General features: G+C 42.3%; 1 protein-coding gene across 1 annotated transcript in view; it reads left to right on the forward strand.

Annotated features, from left to right (window-relative positions):
• Positions 1-1,827: 1,827 nt before the first annotated feature.
• Positions 1,828-18,633, forward strand: part of ecel1 (endothelin converting enzyme-like 1) — a gene marked incomplete at both ends in the record, with an annotated part of 55,229 nt that continues 38,423 nt past the window's right edge. Inside the window, 5 exons of the mRNA XM_079246478.1 lie at positions 1,828-2,685; positions 3,237-3,305; positions 6,431-6,541; positions 6,640-6,732; positions 10,188-10,312. Of these exons, the coding sequence (XP_079102604.1) occupies positions 1,828-2,685; positions 3,237-3,305; positions 6,431-6,541; positions 6,640-6,732; positions 10,188-10,312 (1,256 nt within the window). The remainder of the gene's footprint in view (positions 2,686-3,236; positions 3,306-6,430; positions 6,542-6,639; positions 6,733-10,187; positions 10,313-18,633) is intronic.

The raw sequence follows: 18,633 nt of genomic DNA on the forward strand, positions 1-18,633 counted from the left end.
TAGCTGTTGAAAGCACACACACACAGACACACACAAAGGCCTGGGACAGCATCCAAAAAACAATATATCTGTCAGTTTTCTCTGCCTAAAGGCCTGTGGTGTTGCTTACAGGCTGCATGCATCAGCTGACACAAAAGATAATGAAAACTGCTATAAAATATGTATGTTGTGAGTGTTTGTGCAGCGTTACACAAATACATGTAAATGCAGTGAATGCATTGTGTTGTGCTTTCTGGGATCTTTCCCTGCTCCTTAGCGAGGTATATAGCTTATTTGTGCAAAGCCACAGACGACACTTCTCCACGCAACACTGAGATGAATTTTTTAATCACAAACAAACATTTGGAAAAAAGCAGAAAATATGAAAGGTTTTATTTTTAGGAGCTTATAGTTTTAACTGATTAAAAACTTTTGAGGTATTGAAGGGATTAACAAACTCTGTTTTCAAACAGAGGATTAGAAATTTATCTGAACTCTTATTGTTCAGTTGCTACGGTTACCTTGTCTTCCTGAAAGTTCTGCCCAGAAAGCTCTGGACTGGTGCACCTTGCTGGTGGTTGCTGAAGCTAAAAGTCCAGCATGGGAGGCTGTTAGCAAAGCCGTGGAGAAAGGAATTTAGGGTGCCTGAAGGAAGATTTGACTAGCAGCAGCTCGGGAATAAAAATCAGGTTAGTCTGGGTGTAATGCTGAAGCCCCAACCTGAGGTTAACGTCAGTTTTATTCCCGTCTTCATGTCCTTCACTGAGGAGGAAGAGTCTGAAGTCTGAAGATGCCGACCCACCATGCTGGCAGAGTTTGCTTCCTGACACCATGAGGTTTTTCATGAATTACTTCAGGAGCAAATTCGAACGATAATTCAGTCTATTTTCACAAAATTATAGTTTTCATTTCCCAGTACTTCATGAAATGGATTTTGTATTTAGGGAAAATCTGCTACTGTAACTGGTTTTACTGGTTGAGGAATACGCATGCTGCTCCGTTTGCTGTTTGTTCACTTGTTGATAGCAATGCCGGAAAATAACAAATGTTACTTTTAATCTATAAAGCATCACAGACCTCACAGTGATATGTTTATATATCTGTTAGATTAAATAGATATGTGTTTAATGTAACTTTAACAACACCACAGAACTGTTGCCATTTTCCCGTCACACGTCCCCTATCAACGGTAAATTCAGCATCCATCTTGCATCCTACCTGATCTGTTAGCTCTCTCCAGCCAGCAGAAGATGATCTTACGATGACTCTTGTTTTGTCCCCTTCTTTCTTTTCTCTCTTGCTGAATCAGCGATGTTGCGTGTTCATAACAGCCAGTTCCTTATTATACAATGAAGCAAAACTCAGCTGCAATGTCACGCAGCGTCGTGGATGTAAAAGTTGTATTTCCTTTAAGGAGGAAAATGTGCCAAAACAGACATTATTTTGTCATTCTCAGCTGTTAGAGACGGTGGATTCAGTCTCCAACCTCTAGTGACTCACAGCCCTGCTCTGTCTCTTTTCTATTTTTACCTCCAGGTGACCTGTAACTGGTTGGACCGACAGAGGAGAGGAGAGCTAATGGAAAGAGAACAAAGAGAAAGTGGATGAGAGGGTCTACAGAACCATTCACAATGGGAGTCTCTTCCTCTGCAAGCCGTTGATTAAAACAGAACAAGAACTTTGCCTGAAAAGGGCCAAAAGAGTTTTAAAATCTCTTCATTGTCTCGGCCTGTGATGTGTCTTCTGCTTTTTGTCTCAGTGGAAGAAGTCAGGACTGTACTGTGAACAAAAAAAAGCCTCCTGTCTCGTTCCTTCTGCTGCTTATTACCCAGAAAGACTGTGTTTGCCATGGAGAAGACGTACTCGCTGACTGCTCACTATGATGAGTTCCAGGAGGTGAAATATGGCGGCCGCTACAGCAGTGACATCCTCAGCAATGGCATGACCCTTCACCTGGGGGGCAGTCTGGATCGTCACGTGGGACGAGGACGGGGAGGGACGTGGTCAAACAATCGAAGTAAAGACTTGAACAGCAGCGGCAGCAGCGGTGGCCTTCCTCGATGGAGCCGCAGGGAGATCTGCCTCCTTTCTGCACTGGTTTTTGCTGCAGGCATGTGCGTCATCCTGGGCAGCATGCTGGCGCTGAAGTACATTTCTCTGGACGCCCAGCAGGACCCGCAGTGCAGACAGGACTGCCAACGCAAACGCTCCCTTCTGCGGGCGGCTCGCTTCATTCAGGCCAACATCGACCCAACCATCCAGCCCTGCCAGGACTTCTATTCCTTCGCCTGTGGCGGCTGGCTGAGGCGCCATGGCATCCCCGAGGACAAGCTCAGCTACGGCATCATCACTGCTATAGGAGAGCACAACGAGGAGAAACTGCAGCGCCTCCTGCTGGAGCCAGTTCGTAGGAAAGGGTTGAACTCGGCTGAGCGCAAAGTCAAGGAGTTCTATCGATCCTGCGTCAACATCCAGGAGATAGACAAGTTGGGGTCGGCGCCCATGACGGAGGTGCTGGACAGCTGTGGAGGGTGGGACCTGGTCGGAGCTCCTCCTGTCGCTGCTGGGTGGGAGACGGAAGGAGCACCGCAGAGACCAGACTTCAACGAACTGCTGTACAGGACGCAGGGGGTCTACAGCACCGCCGTGTTTTTCTCCCTCACCGTCAACGTGGACGACAAAAACTCATCCAGGAACACCATCAGGGTGAGAAATGTCTCTGTGAAGTAAGAACAAATTCGCTCTTTACTAACTCATCATGAGACCAGAGCAGTTACTAATAAACATTTATCAGTTTTAAACATATTTAGTGCCCTGCGATGGACTGGCGAGCTGTCCAGGGTGTACCCTGCCTTTTGCCCAAAGACAGCTGGGATAGGCTCCAGCTTCCCCACAACCCTGAATTGGATTAAGTGGTTAGGAAAATGAATGAATGAATGAAGTATATTTAGTTTCAGGGTTTTGTTTATTTATAGTCTCGTAACAGGATGAGAGCTTAAACTTCGTCACAGTTTGGCTTCAGGTTAAACAGTATTTCAGATCAAACAGAAACAGTAGACGGACAGATTCTCAGATCAATGGCTGTAAGAAATAACTCACATATTCAACATGTATGTTGAACTTATAAATGCTATTTCTAATTCATTTAAAGCAGAAAAATATAAACAAATTATTTGAATTAGAATCTGTTGATAGAACTTCATGCAGAAATAATTCAATGAATGTTGGACCGTGTGTGTGTGTGTGTGTGTGTGCAGATTGACCAGGAGGGGCTGACACTGCCGGAGAGGAGTCTGTACCTGGGACAGGATGAGGACAGCGTGAAGGTGAACAAGCTTCCATTCCTCTGTTCTTCTCTCCATCATCGCTCCATACAAACCTAATTCTAGAAGTAGCTGAGATGCGTTTTAAAACATAAATATTAAAACATTGTACAATAATTTCCAAATCTCATTTACATAATTTATTCTCAGAAGAACATTAGCAACATGTCACATGATGAAACTGAGACATTTCACCATTTCAAGGCAAAGATGAGCTGGTTGTGAATCTGATGCAGCATCGCAGCTGTTTAACATCATTAGCATCTCTTCTTCTAATATCTGTCTGTAAACATCTGGGAAGTGAGGAGAGCAGCTGCTGGAGTTTTAGGACAGGAATCTTATCCCATGCTGGTCTGATGCAGGATCCCAGCTGCTCTACTGGACCTTGTTGCTGGATTTCTGCCTCCATGATGCTCCAGATGTTTGTACTGGTGAAAGTGGACTGCAGCAGACCAGTTCTCCTGTTCCACCATGCTGCTGTGATGATGCAGGATGTGGTCCAGCATGGTGGAACCTGCAAGGTCTTCCCTGAAAGAGACATTGTCTGGATGGGAGCAGATGTTTCAGCATTGATGGAGCTTCCCAGATGTGGAAGCTGCCCACGCCATCGGCACTAATGCAACCCCATCCCATCAGAGATGCAGGCTGATAACAAGCTGGATGCTCCCTCTCCTCTTTTGTTTGTGATTCTGCACTGAAGACCTTTTTTTTTTTTAATTATTTCACCATTTTTAAGCACAAGCTGCATTTCCTCTGCAGTTTTTCCGTGGCATAAAAGGGATATAGACATAGTATTTGTAAAATCTGTCTGCAGAAGAGATTTAATGGGAATTGCAGCTTTTGCTAGGTTGCCAGGTTTTTTTTTCCAGGGTTTTCCACTTGCTGTGGAGGATTTTTCACAGCTTTTCAAAGCCCATCTATCATGTTTCCCTTTTTAATTCATTGTACCATACTATACCATATCATGCCATACCATACAATACCAAAATATACCATACTATAATATACCATATCATACTATACCATACCATACAATACCAAAATATACCATACTATAATATACCATACCATACTATACTATACCATATCATACCATACCATGCCATGTGTGAGGGACCAAGCTGGCGAAGGAAGAGGAACACAGGTGGCTTCAAAAGAAAAGGGTTTTATTTGCCCAAACAACATAAATGATCTAGGCCTTTAAAAGAGGTCAACTACGCAAAACCTAAATCAAAGTCTGAAGATAACTAAACTAACAGATGAGGGAACATAATCGACATAACACAAAAAACATACTGACCTGACAAACAACAAACAAAGGAGAACTTAAATACTGGCTGATCAGACCAGTTACAAAACATATGGGGTAACACATTAAACATGCTAACAAACTAGACAAAGAAACAGAACCTAACTGTTAGCTTCATTATTCTTAACAAAACTACTAACAAAAAGGTAAACCCAAACTACTCAAAAATGGGAAGGAAAATGAACAAACATTTAAAGAAACTAAACTAAACTTTTAATCTCCCCCTCTGAAGATGAGGTCTTCCCAAAGGCCCGTGGGACTTCCTGTTCACTGACTTCCTTCCTGTGCACACTCCTGACCCCCAATGCCCAAGCTAGATCCTTCAGCAGCAGTAAAAAAAGAAACAAGGTTAAACAAAAACACAAACAGCTGAAAATACAATGGCTCCTTAATGTGCGCGCTAACAAAAAAGAAACCAAAGCATTTAAACTAAGTTTAAATATAAAGTAAACTAAGTAACTGACAATGTGGTGCTTTTACCGCCTTTATATGTGTGACCATTGGTCTGGCCATCACACCATGCCATACCATACCATACAATACCAAATATACCATACCATACCATAATATACCATACCATAATATACCATACCATGCCATGCCATAGCATACCATTTTTATTTCTAAAGCACTTGAAAAACAACATACAGCTGATCAAAGTGCTGTACAGTAACAAGTGAATAAAGACAGCATAAGGAAATAAAATAACAATAAAATGGTAAAATAAACAAATACATCAAAAAAGTAAAGTGAAAAATACGTACAAGGACGCAGATGAAAACTCAGTCTTGCTCAAATGCCAAAGAATAAAAATGTGTTTTTAAAACTCTGCATGTTGCTGTTGTTTATATAAGATGGTGGTTATATTTTTCTGTTTATTTATTTGTAAAAAAAATTTCCCTCTCCTCCTCCTTCCATCCATACTGGAATATCCTTACTTGACATAACCCCCCTATGTCATGTTCAGAGACATATAAATGCAAAAAACAGTGATATGCTTCAGAACACGTCTCAAAACCTCCTCATGAGAACATAAAAGGTTTTTAATGAAAGTGTTTCCATTACCAGTTTTTTATTGTAATATTTAGGTTTTGCAGAATGTTAGAGGCGATGGAAACGCAGCTAAAGTTTGTTTCAGATTGTTGAACTTTGTCCATCTCTACATCTGAGAGGCTCTTCCTCTCTGAAATGCTCCTTTTATACCCAGTCATGTTACTGATCTGGTTCCAGTATCAAAATGCTTCCCAGTTATCTTTGATCTGTGACCTGCTGCTCCTGTTCTGACCTGTTGAAGGCGCGTCGCTACTATCAGATTAAATATGAGCGCATATTTCCCATGAAAAGATAAAGTCTCAGTTGCAACATCTGATATGCTGTTGGGAATAAATACAGGTTTACTTGTAAATCCCCACATTGTGTTTATTTACGTCTGGACAGTGACTTGTTTTCCTCATCTCTTTCTCTGAAAGTTTACCTGCTGTCATCACCTCTTCCTGCTTCTCCTTTAAGTATTTTCTTTTTCCCATTTTCACCTGCAACATTTATTTCTTCTTTTACCTCACTGACCTCATTTTGCCTCGTTGTCTCCCTCCCTCACACCGTCTCCCCCTCCATCCCTCCCTTCTGTTCCCCTTCTTCCATCTGGTCCACGAACCCTTCCCTTGCTCCTCTTCATCAATCCACCTGTTTCGCTCTGTCACCCGCTGTGCTTTTGTTATCCCGTCCACTTTGCCACATGTCACCGTGGTCACCGGCCATTACTGATGATGTCAGTGGAGAGCCTCCTGTCCGTTAGCGCTGATGTCGCTCTGCTTCGCAGATCTTGGCAGCATACAAGGCTCTGATGGAGCGCCTGCTGAGCATGCTGGGAGCTCACAATGCCACACAGAAGTCCAAGGAGATTATACAGCTGGAGACCCGCCTGGCCAATGTGAGCTGACTGTGCACGTGTGCACGTGTGCGTGTGCACCGGTGTGTGGGTGCACATTGGTGTTGTGTATCACTGAGTAACGTCTCTCCTCTCTCCAGATCACTGTGTCAGAATATGATGACCAAAGAAAAGATATCAGCACCATGTACAACCGCATCACCCTCAGGCAGCTACAGCGCATTGCTCCGAGTGTGAGTACTGCGCACGCACACACACACACACACACACACATAGCACATATACCTAATTTGCAGACGCGTGTGCATGTGCTGTTGCAGTTTGGATGGATGCAGACTTGATGGATTAAGATTTGAACTTCAACTGAGCATTTTAAGTGGTGTGTGGTGTGTTGTGTTTGAGTGTGCATTCAGAGGGTGCATGTGTGTGTTTGTGGAAGCACACGCACACACACACACACACACACACACACACACACATAATGAGGCCTAAGTGACTGAGAAAGCTGCCTGCCCTGCAGGAGCAGATGAGCAGACTGAAAGACAGAGAGAAAAGAGGGAAATGAGGAGACTTTGGTGGAAACGATGGAGGGAAGGAGACGAAGAGGAGGGACTGAGGAGGCTTTTCTGTGAAGGAGTGATTGAAAATCCTCAAGGTGCTTTGTGGTCTGGAGATGGAGAGATGAAGGTAGAAGCAGCAGAGATGGAAGCTGGACGTGTGCTGGATGGAAGACAAAGATCCCAGTTTAAGATTTACAGCTGAAAAACAAACAAAGTCGCTGCAAATGATCTGCTTTTCGTTGGCACTGGCATCTAAACGTAGAAACAACTCCAGAACTACATCCACCTGCTTCTTTCAGTCCTGAATATAGTTTACTTGAACTGATTTTTGTTTTATCAAGTTACTTTTGTTTGAAATGATGAACAATAAATAAATGAAATGATGTTTAAATCTAATCACATAACTTTGGAAACTCGTGTGGAATTAATTACCAAACAAAATATCTAAAAAGTTGAACAGAAATGAAACAATAGTAAATGAAATGACAAGACGACGTTTCCTTTCCCAGTCCAGCCTGCAGCTTTGTTCACAGCAGCTGGTTTGACGGATGGTTGAGTGAACTTCTGTGCTTCTCTCTGCAGGCTCCAGTCTTGATTTTTCTATTTTCTGCTGCCTTTTATTAAAGCAACTAATAATTCTTTTCACTTACTTTCATTTCTTTTTCTTATTTTAAATTTCTAAATTTGTGAATTTCCTTTTAAAACCTGTTTCATTGACTTTTTATTTTTTCTCTACACTCTGCTGTAATGCTTTTAATGTTTTATGTAAAGCACTTTGAATAACCGTGCGCATGAAGTGTTTTATACAGATAAACTTGCCTCGATGCCACAGCTTTGCAGTCGTAACATGCAGATTATTCCGTCGGTTTAAACACGAATTACACTCGGCATGTAACTTTTATGGCTTGCTTCTTTTTCTTATCCATATGTTTTTAGCTAATAGTTTTTAGCTAATTTAATCATACAGTTGTGCTCATATGTATTCATCCCCTTTCATTAAAGAAAAGGCTGAATTTACAACAGTCACTCAAATAACTGGAGACTTAAAAAAGGAACAATTGTTACTCCCTCGAAGTGTAATCAAGCTCGAAATCGTTCTTGGATTTTCACAGACATTTATTGATGGACAGTGTCTTCAGTTTGCCTTGAAAGATCCTTAATTGTCCCAAATATGCCGTCAGAACTAAGAAAAGAAATACCAAACTCAAATTAACTTAAAGCAAAACAGAGGAGTTACATAAATAAAATAGGAATTCACGAGACATAGCAAAAGGTAAACTTTTCAGAAATACATGAAATTAAAAGCTTAATTGGCATTACAGTTAGACTTAATTTACATAATACCCCAATTAACAATAAAAACAAGTAAAAATTGTACCTCATTGGCCACATCAACTCCAAGGGAATAAAAACATCCACGGCTTCCCATAAGAACAAAGAACTTCTCTCCATTCTCTTGGCACATACATACAACCTGTCTCTTGCAGACACCGCATGCACAGCGCCTCATGTGGCTCCCTGAGTGCATCAATCAACTACATCCCCGGAGCAACAATGTGGGCCAGCGGAACAAAAAGACAATGGTCCCCCTTTCTTCCATACACTTCCATCTAAATAAACAACATGTTTTTACATGAACTTACTGAATGAAAAATTAAATAATTATTGAACATTTTATTAACTACTACTTGGATGTGAATATATATCGAATGTGAAAACTAAATGATGACAGGTGCTTCTGACAGCAGCTACAACAATAATTAAAATTTTGCAAAACTATAATTTAGTAATATAAGACACTGTTTTTTTCATTTAATTGAGTTGAAGAAAGAAAAAACAAACAAACAAACAAATGTGTCCTGGACAAATTAGAGACTTTTCTGTTGAACAGTGGGACAAAATACCTGTCAACAGGTGCAGAAGTCTGACTGAGAGGAACAGAAAACACCTGACTGGAGCGGAAACATTAAAGCATTGTTCAACTAAATATTAGTTTATGAGTGATGTAATATGTAATGAATTATCTTATTTGTTTGCTTTTTAAAAATATTTCTATTGAACCAGAGTTAGAAAATAATGTAATGATTTACATATAAATTTGTATTTATTATTACTTTAGTAAATCTCAGCTTATTTTACAGGCAGCTGTTTTTTTCCTTTATTTGAAAGGGGATGAATAAATATGAGCAAAACTGTATAATGACACGCTACAGAACTTTAACCATTCTCCCATCACGCTCCCCCTTTCAACGGCTAAATCAGCATCCATCTTGCATCCTACCTAACCTGATAGCTCTCTCCTGCCAACAAAAGACAATCTGACAATGGCTTTTCTTATGTCTCTTTCTTTCTTTTAAACCTTTTGTTTCTCTTTGCAACATCACATGTTCAGAACAGCGAGTGTGAAGCGAAACTCTGCTGCAACGTCACGCAGCTTCCCAGATGTAAAAGTTGTACAGAGTCAGTTTCGCAGCGGCTCCAAAAATACACCTGACATGTCACAGTGTCATCAAACATGTCCGGGATGCAAAGTTTTAGGTCAGAAAGTTACATAATGCATCTTTAATGTCATTTAAAAACTTTGAGAACTTAATCTTTTAACTTTTTATCAGCCTCTGTAGTCTTTGGGTTCCAGGTAAATTATCAATATTTTTCTTCAGAATCAATCATCAAATCCAAAATGGTTAACAAGACTCAACAACAGAATAAGGTTTTCAGTGGCAGAACCCACCTCAGCTGTGCTGCTCATCCCACCAAAGCATTTTCCTTACAAGTCTGGCTTCGTTTTAAAGGAAAATATCCAGACTTATGAACAGTGCAAGATTTAGTTTTTAACAGCATTTCAGAAGCAACTTTATTTTGGATGAAAAAATTTACAATATTTTAGTTTCAGTTTCTGTCAATAGAAACAGGAACAATGCTGGCAGTAAAGCAGGAATGATCGGAAGTTTGCCGGGAAGGTCGGATCATCGCTTTAGTTTCTGTTGCCTCTCCGTCATGTTTATTAAAGCGAAAGTCCCACCGAGCGGTCAGACAATGCTAACATGTTTAGTCACGGACAGATCCATCTGCAGATCAGTAAAACACTGCTGGCGTGGTCTGAAACGTTGTCCCTCTTCCCTCCACAGCTCCACTGGAAACGCTTGCTGGACAGAATCTTCCACGACAACTTCTCCGAAGACGAAGAGATCGTGGTGCTCGCCACGGATTACATCCAGAAAGTCTCCGACATCATCAAGTACACCTCCAAGAGGTACAGACTCAGAGGGGGGGCGTTGAAGGCGTGTTTGGAGATCGATGAAATTAGACTCATGCATTTTTTAAGCTGGACTTTTTTGGCATGTGTAAGCACTTTGGATTGAGCTTGTTTTGAGTGTGTGTGTGTGTGTGTGTGTGTGCTGCCTTTGCTTTGGTGCTGGCGCTGTAGCTTGGGCCACAACAGTGTCATGAGGTGAATAGATTGCTTCTTGAGAGCTGCTGTGCATGAATTTGTGCATAAATTTGTGTATGTATTGGAGGTGAGTCACTGTTGGGTGAACTTCCACTTCTACTGCAGCTGATTATTATTGATCTATACACACACACACACACACACACCTTTCTACCTCCTGCAGACTCAGACTCATGGACGGACACACACATACACCCTCGCATACACACTTTGTTTCTCCTTCTTCATCTTGACAGACTCCAGGGGAGGCCTGAGAGGGCTGCTGCACGTCAGGGTGTGTGTGTTACAGCCACTGACAGCTCGCCAATAGTCGCTCTGCTTTACACAGCTACCCAGCAGCCCTCATGCACGGATGACTGGCCGCATGACTGGCGGCTGGATTTCTTGCTTGTCATTTATGTATTAGACAGGATACATGTCTGGATCGCAGCATAACCTATTCAGACATTTTGGTAATTTCATGATTCGCCAGTTCGTGACATTATTGCTTCATTCTCAGACGGTGGTTCCATCTTATCATCTCACAGCTTGTATCCTGCTACCTTCAATCTGGAGGCATCAATCACTCATACAGGAGATATGTAATCAATTAACCTGAAACATATCCACTTCAGGGCGTGGTATGAGATGGCAAATTGACCAAAATCTTGTCGTGTAGTGGATAATTCAGGAAGTAGAGGTGACTGATAGCTGTCATGTGAAGAAATCTCTAAGTCCAGTAACAGATTACTTGAAGTGATATGTGCAGGTTTGATCTGTAAATCTACCCAGAAGGCCAAGTGAGTGCAGCCTAACGTTGATGTTTTAAATCACGATGCATGTAGTGTAACCGTAAGTTCAGCTAAAGTGATCATTTAGACGTTTCACACTGAGGCAGACTGGTTTGGATGATGAGGCTTCTGTCAAATCTCCATGATCATGTGACCTCAGTCACTGGATGCTTCATACATCCCGATGAAAATTCACAACTTCGACTACTGTCTTTGCTGCTGTTATGAGAGTCATTTAAATGCGAGAGAACCACGATATTGGAGAACGCACATACAACGATGCCAACATATTTTGACCTTATGTCACATGCAAATGTAGGTGTTTTCTATGTGGTTTTAATAACTGTCTCCCTGCAACAGTTGTGAGGAGTGAACGGTTGCAGAAAATGAATAAATGGTATCATATAAAATTATTGTTTTTATTATTACTTTTCTCCATCTCTGGTTTTACAACCATTCGCAGCTTGAATTTTATGTTCAGAACATGCTGATCAGGCAGTTAAATGGTAACCTAAATGACCCCCAGAATAACAGTGATGTATAGTCTGAAGATCCCAGAAACAGCTGATAACCCAGAAACTCCCACCAGCCACATCTGGAGCAGCGTTGTCGTTGGAGATGTCAGACGGCTGCTTTGTCTTTAATCTTTGCAGATAAAAAGCTTTGAAGGAACTTTTGCTTTGAGGAAATGTTCCATACTTTGGGTGAAAAGCAGCTTTTGTGCTTCGTTACGGTAAAAAAAAACTTCTACAATGCCAATCAATAACGTCTAGACACCAATCTAAGATAAGCCTCATTACCTGTCAGGTTTATTCTCTCAGGCTGAGGAGACTCAGATTACACCCAGTTTAACTCCTGAAAAATCACCAAACCAGACCAGAACTGTGCAGCACATCCATGTGAAAGAGAAGCAGACATGTAGGAATATGTTTGACTTATTATCTTGGCGTGATGAATGCGTTTAGTTCATTTTATCTGAAAATGAACAAGTTAACGAACCTGAATGCAACAGGGTGAGTCTGGGTGGTGATTTATTGGTAAGATGGCTGCTAACCACTTTCATTAATGTTATTACATTTATGTCCTTATGATTAATATATATGGATTTTGCTCGATGTTGACATGAAGCATCACAAGTTGCTGCACATCATGATGAGAATCTCCCGTTCCACCTTATCCCAAAGCTGCTCTACTGGACTGAGATCTGGTGCTGGTTAAACCAGGTCATGTTGGGCCAAAGTGAGACAGAAAATCTCTACACCGGGACACCACCAGCAGCCTGAATCAATGATCCAAGATGGGAAGGATCCATGTTTTCATGATGTTTCCAGCAGATTCTAATCCTAACATCTGAATAACTTCCTTCCACGCTGCAAGAATAAGCGTCTGAAATTTGTCCCATGTCGCCTTCACATGTGGTGATAAATCCGAGGCATATCTGGTGTTTGTCAAAGCGACCACAGTCTGAACGATCAATAAATAATAAGAACAACCAAGACAATAAAGAAGAAATGATCGAATCAAACCAATTTGAGGATTAAAACCTGCAGAGTGAATGTAGCCAATGTGGAGCTGAACTGGAGACTCATCAGACCAGCAACGTTTCTCCATCTTCTATTGTCCAGTTCTGGTGAGTCTGTGTGAATTGTAGCCTCAGTTTCCTGTTCTTACTGACAGGAGGGAACCCGGTGTGGTCTTCTGCTGCTGGAGACCATCTGCTTCCAGGTTGGACGTGTTGTGTGTTCAGAGAGGATGTTCTGGCTAACTTGGTTGGAACCAGTTCTTATTTAACTTCCTGTTGCATTTCCATCATCTCCAACCAGTCTGTCCAGTCTCCTCTGACCTCTGACATCAACAAGACATCCTGGTCCAGACAACTGCTGCTCGCTGGATCTTTTCTCTTCTTCAGATCATCTCCGTAAACACTGGAGATGGTTGTTTGTAAAAATCCCAGTAAATAATCAGACCGACAACCAGACCATGTTCAGAGTAATTTAAATCCTCTTTTTCTTCATCCTGATGCTCAGTTTGACCTTCAGCGAGTCATCTTCATCATGTCTAGATGGCTACATGTACAGATATGCCACCATGTGACCGGCTGATGAGTTAGGGTATATAAAGAGAACATTTTGAGATAATTCCTGTAAGGATGATACTATTTCCCATTCAGACACTCTGGTTCTGTTTCCCTCCTGATGCTCTGTCTCCAGTCATGTTGTTTACCAGTCCTCTCTCAGCTGTACATCCATCCATCCCCCGTTGATGGCTTTTGTAATTGATTCCACGCTGCGTTTCAATCATCCGTCTCTACCTGTCTCTTCTTTTCCTCACCTGTATATAACTGACATCCCGAGCGTCCGCTTCTTTATCACTCATTCTGTGTTTGGCACAAAATGGTTTCAGTGTACAACTACACACACTTTACACACAAAAGATAAAGTAGTTTGCTTAAAGATCCACAGCACTTCAGCCTGCTCTGTTTAGCATGACTGACACTCAGTAAATGCTTGGTGTTGTTTGTTTGTTTGATCCAATCAAAGGAAAAACAAAACACTTATGAATGTAGCCTGTTTCTGACTTAGACTCCCTCCCATTTTTAAAAAATTAAAAAATAAAATCAATAAATAAAATGGTTTCAAAATATTTTAAATAAATGAATAATTAAACCGCCCTGCGATGGACTGGCGAGCTGTCCAGGGTGTACCCTGCCTGTCGCCCAAAGCCAGCTGGGATAGGCTCCAGCTTCCCCGCGACCCTGAATTGGAATAAGCGGTTCGGAAAATGAATGAATGAATGAATAATTAAACCTGGATTTTGGGAAATCATACAGATGCACAGTTATTAAAATTTTCTCTGTGTGACCTGAACACATAAGAAGTATGTTAGCAACATGCTTCATTAGAAACAGTCTACTGCAGATGAACCGCGGCAGCTGGCTTCATGCTACCCAACATAGTGGCGTAACAGAGAATGACAGATAAAACTACAACCACAGTGAGGCTGAAAGACGCTTTATTTTCCTGAGAAGTCTCCAGACTCTGCAGCTTTAATTTGCTGTTGGCATCAAGCTCCAGTACAAACAGATTCTGTGATTCTCTCAAAATGAAAATAAAATAAATCTCAATATGAACAAATATAAAAGCAAATAGGAGAAAATAAGATCAGTTCTCAGGTGCATTGAAAGCCGGTGAGTATAACTGAGTCTTAAGACGAGTTTTAAAAATGGCCAGTGAGGGAGACTGGTAAATGAGTAATGGTAAGCTGTTCCACAGTTTAGGTGCACTTACAGAGAAGTCCCTGTCTCCTTTGAGCCTCTTTACACAGACGATGGAGATCCACCTTTATCCTCTGAAAGGTTCTTCACAGACTCAAGAAAAACTCCTTTTGACAAGTAAATAGATCTAAAAGTAGTAGCATGACAGGCTCCAGTTCTGCTCAGCTTTACTGTCACCCACTAACGTTTTTAGCTAAACGCTGCTATCAATCAATGCCAGACTGGACAGATAATCCAGATCAAGTGTTGAACTTAATGTTCACCATCGCTGCATTTCCATAAAAGTCACTGTCCGGAATGGGGAACATTAAAGATCAATTTGTGAAGGACTTTTGTGATTCAGAGATCCTCCACAGCTTTATAAGCTGACTGCAAAAGCCTGCAGGCAAACATCTATCATGCAGGCTATAAAACTTTGAGCTTCTAACAAGCGTACAAGTCCCAAGTCACAACAACAAAGAAAATGTGGCTTGATAAACAAAATAAAACCTTGAGGAAATTCTGACTGAATAATTGCTTGACAGCAAACTTAAGAATTATGTCCCATGAGATATTAACACATATAGAGTCATGTGGACGTGTTTTCTAACGCTTTGTGTATCGGGACACGATGGGAATAATAGCATTTGGCCTTAAATTTCAATTAATCCAACCTCAGATAAACAGCTAATTTCATAGTGACCACATAGCCACCATACAGTACAGATTATAGCAGTTTAACTGTTCATGCAAACCGATTCAAACAGATCCTTACTCATCAAAGGAAACTGATGGATGGCATCACATCTTCTCTTTGATTCAGTGGTCCGTGGTGAGCTGTCTGTGGTAAGAGTGGAGAGGAAAACCTCTTCTTTTTCTCCAGCACAACCAGAACCAGAGATGCCGGCTTCCTGCCTGGACCGGCTGCGAGTTTGGACGGGAATGAGGGCTTCATAATGCCCTGTTGGGAAAGAAAAAGGAGAAACAGATCTCAGATGTGTCTCGAGAGGAGAAGAGCCCAGTGCATCATGGGACATCTCCCAGTTTAGAATCATTAAACTGGATCTAGCTATAAGATGTACCAGAAAGGAAAGTTTGAAGCCTAATCTAAAGGTAGAGAGGGTTTTCTGCTTCTTGATGCCAAACTAGGATCTGCTTCCATGGAGAGGGTCTGATTACTGAGGGCTCTGCCTTCTCCAGCTTTAGAAAGTCTAAGGGTGCATTCACATGAAGATAGTCTGCTAGACTCAGTCCAATTGCAGACTCAGTTAAGTTGGGGGTACCGAGATTGCCTTCACACTGCACTTCTCAAATGAATCAGACCCTTTAAAAAGGTGTTTCAGACACCATCAGAGGCCTGAAAGCATTGTGCTGCATCAGTGACTGGCTTGATTAGATCCTACTGGTCTGGTTTGGTCAGGTTCTAGTGGTCTGGATTGTTCAGATCCTAGTGGTCTGGGTTGGTCAGATCCTAGTGGTCTGGGTTGGTCAGATCCTAGGGTTGGTCAGATCCTAGTGGTCTGGGTCGGTCAGATCCTAGTGGTCTGTGTTGGTCAGATCCTAGTGGTCTGGGTTGGTCAGATCCTAGTGGTCTGGGTTGGTCAGATCATAGTGGTCTGGTTTGGTCAGATCCTAGTGGTCTGTGTTGGTCAGATCCTAGTGGTCTGTGTTGGTCAAATCCTAGTGGTCTGTGTTGGTCAAATCCTATTGGTCTGGGTTGGTCAGATCCTAGTGGTCTGGGTTGGTCAGATCATAGTGGTCTGGTTTGGTCAGGTTCTAGTGGTCTGCCTTGATCAGATCCTTCTGGACTGGGTTGGTCAGGTTCTAGTGGTCTGGGTCGGTCAGATCGTAGTGGTCTGGGTCGGTCAGATCCTAGTGGTCTGTGTTGGTCAAATCCTATTGGTCTGTGTTGGTCAAATCCTATTGGTCTGGGTTGGTCAGATCCTAGTGGTCTGGGTTGGTCAGATCCTACTGGTCTGGTTTGGTCAGATCCTAGTGGTCTGGTTTGGTCAGGTTCTAGTGGTCTGCCTTGATCAGATCCTTCTGGACTGGGTTGGTCAGGTTCTAGTGGTCTGGGTCGGTCAGATCCTAGTGGTCTGGGTCGGTCAGATCCTAGTGGTCTGTGTTGGTCAAATCCTATTGGTCTGTGTTGGTCAAATCCTATTGGTCTGGGTTGGTCAGATCCTAGTGGTCTGGGTTGGTCAGATCCTAGTGGTCTGGTTTGGTCAGATCCTAGTGGTCTGGTTTGGTCAGGTTCTAGTGGTCTGCCTTGATCAGATCCTTCTGGACTGGGTTGGTCAGGTTCTAGTGGTCTTGGTTTGTCAGATCCTAGTGGTCTGGGTTGTTCAGATCGTAGTGGTCCTGGTTAGTAATCTTCTAGTGGTCTGGGTTGGTCAGGTTCTAGTGGTCTGGGTTTGTCAGATTGTAGTGGTCCTGGTTAGTCATCTTCTAGTGGTCTGGGTTGGTCAGGTTCTAGTCGTCTGCCTTGATCAGATCCTGGTGCCTATCACGTCACGTGTATGTTTTGGTTGTGTGTACCAACAATGTCGTGCGTTGAACCCATAATGCACTTTGTTTTCTAGTTCTTTTCCTGTATTTGGTCCATTTGAAATGAAACAAGACCTGTTTGTAGGCAGGCAGGGTCTGCTTCTTTGATCTGAGTTTGTTTGAACGTTCATATTATCCCGAACAAAGTGGACTTTCCCAGAAAACAGACTGGGATTCGAATAAAAATGGCTGGTGAGAATGCACCCAAAGAACCACAAGTAAGTCTGTTACATCCTACTGGAGATGCAAGAACTTTTTTTGTTCTTGAGGCCCCGAGAAGAAAATGGCGCTATTTTGTTCTTGAAGATGTGATTGAAGACAGCTCTCGACACATTGTTTCATGTGATTGGTTAGACATTTGAGCTGGGCGTGGTTAACCGGAAAAACACTCAGCTGATATTTGCCACTTCTGTGTTTTTGCTGATGCAGATAAAACGGATTGTTTTGATAAAACAGCTGATCAAGGTGGTGAGTAAGAGCGAACATTTTCACAACATGTGGCATTAAAACACAAGGGCACAACCTCATGCACAACCCACCCTGGATGAATTTTCTCGCTAAATGTGAAATAACTGGGTTTATTGCGCATAAAAGCAGACATCGCCACCTGCAGTGATCCCTCCACACTGCAGGCAAAGCTTCTCATGGAGGATGAATGGAGCAAATGAAAAATAATTCTAGTTGTTGCGACCTTGAGAGTCACTTCTCATGGAGGATGTAAGAGGCTTAAATCTGCAGTCTAAGAGCAAAGTGTTCTGATGGGATAATCTAGAACTCTAAGATCTTTCGAGCTTGGTTACTAAGGTCTACCCTGGATTTAACAGGGAGCTGATGAAGAGAAGATAAAACTGGAAAAATAGGATCTCTGCTGATAATAGTCATCAGAACCAGTACTGCAGCATCTTTGATCATCGGGAAGCTTTTCAGAACATACTTGAGACAGAACAAAAATCAGGAATTTGTACATAAAAAAAAAGGATGAACTAATATTCCTGCATCACTCTGAGACAGCATGCTCCTCTGGAAATATTATCTTGGTGAAATGGAAGATCCTGACCTGTTTTACGTGTAACCCAAAAGACAGATTCCTGGTACCAAAATTCCTCACAATAGAGCTGTAAGTCAAGGTAATACCATACAGAGTATTTCAGACAGCCAATCCCAAGTTGTTTCCCAGCAAGCCGAGAAATATAATCCCTCCTGCGTGCCCCGGGTCTTCCCCTGGGTCTCCTCCCAGAGGGACGTGCCTGGAACACCTCACCAGGGAGGTCCAGGAGGCATCCTGACCAGATGCCCGAGCCACCTCTACTGGCTCCTCTCTATGTTCTCCCCATGTACGGGTGGGTTCTCTCCAGGTACTCGCCATGTATCCCAGTTCCAATACACCTGACTGAAAGTAATCAGTCATTGTGCAGAACTTCATTGCATGTTGGATCCATTTAACAGAAGTCAGGTGGGTTGGAACTGGGATACCTGGAAACCTTCAGGACAGCGGCCCTTGAGGACCGACTTTGGACCCCCTGCTTTAAATTGTCCCTAGGAGTGAGTGTGAG

Source organism: Telmatherina bonti (genome assembly GCF_933228915.1).
Source record: "Telmatherina bonti genome assembly, chromosome: 9".
NCBI lineage: Eukaryota > Metazoa > Chordata > Actinopteri > Atheriniformes > Telmatherinidae > Telmatherina > Telmatherina bonti.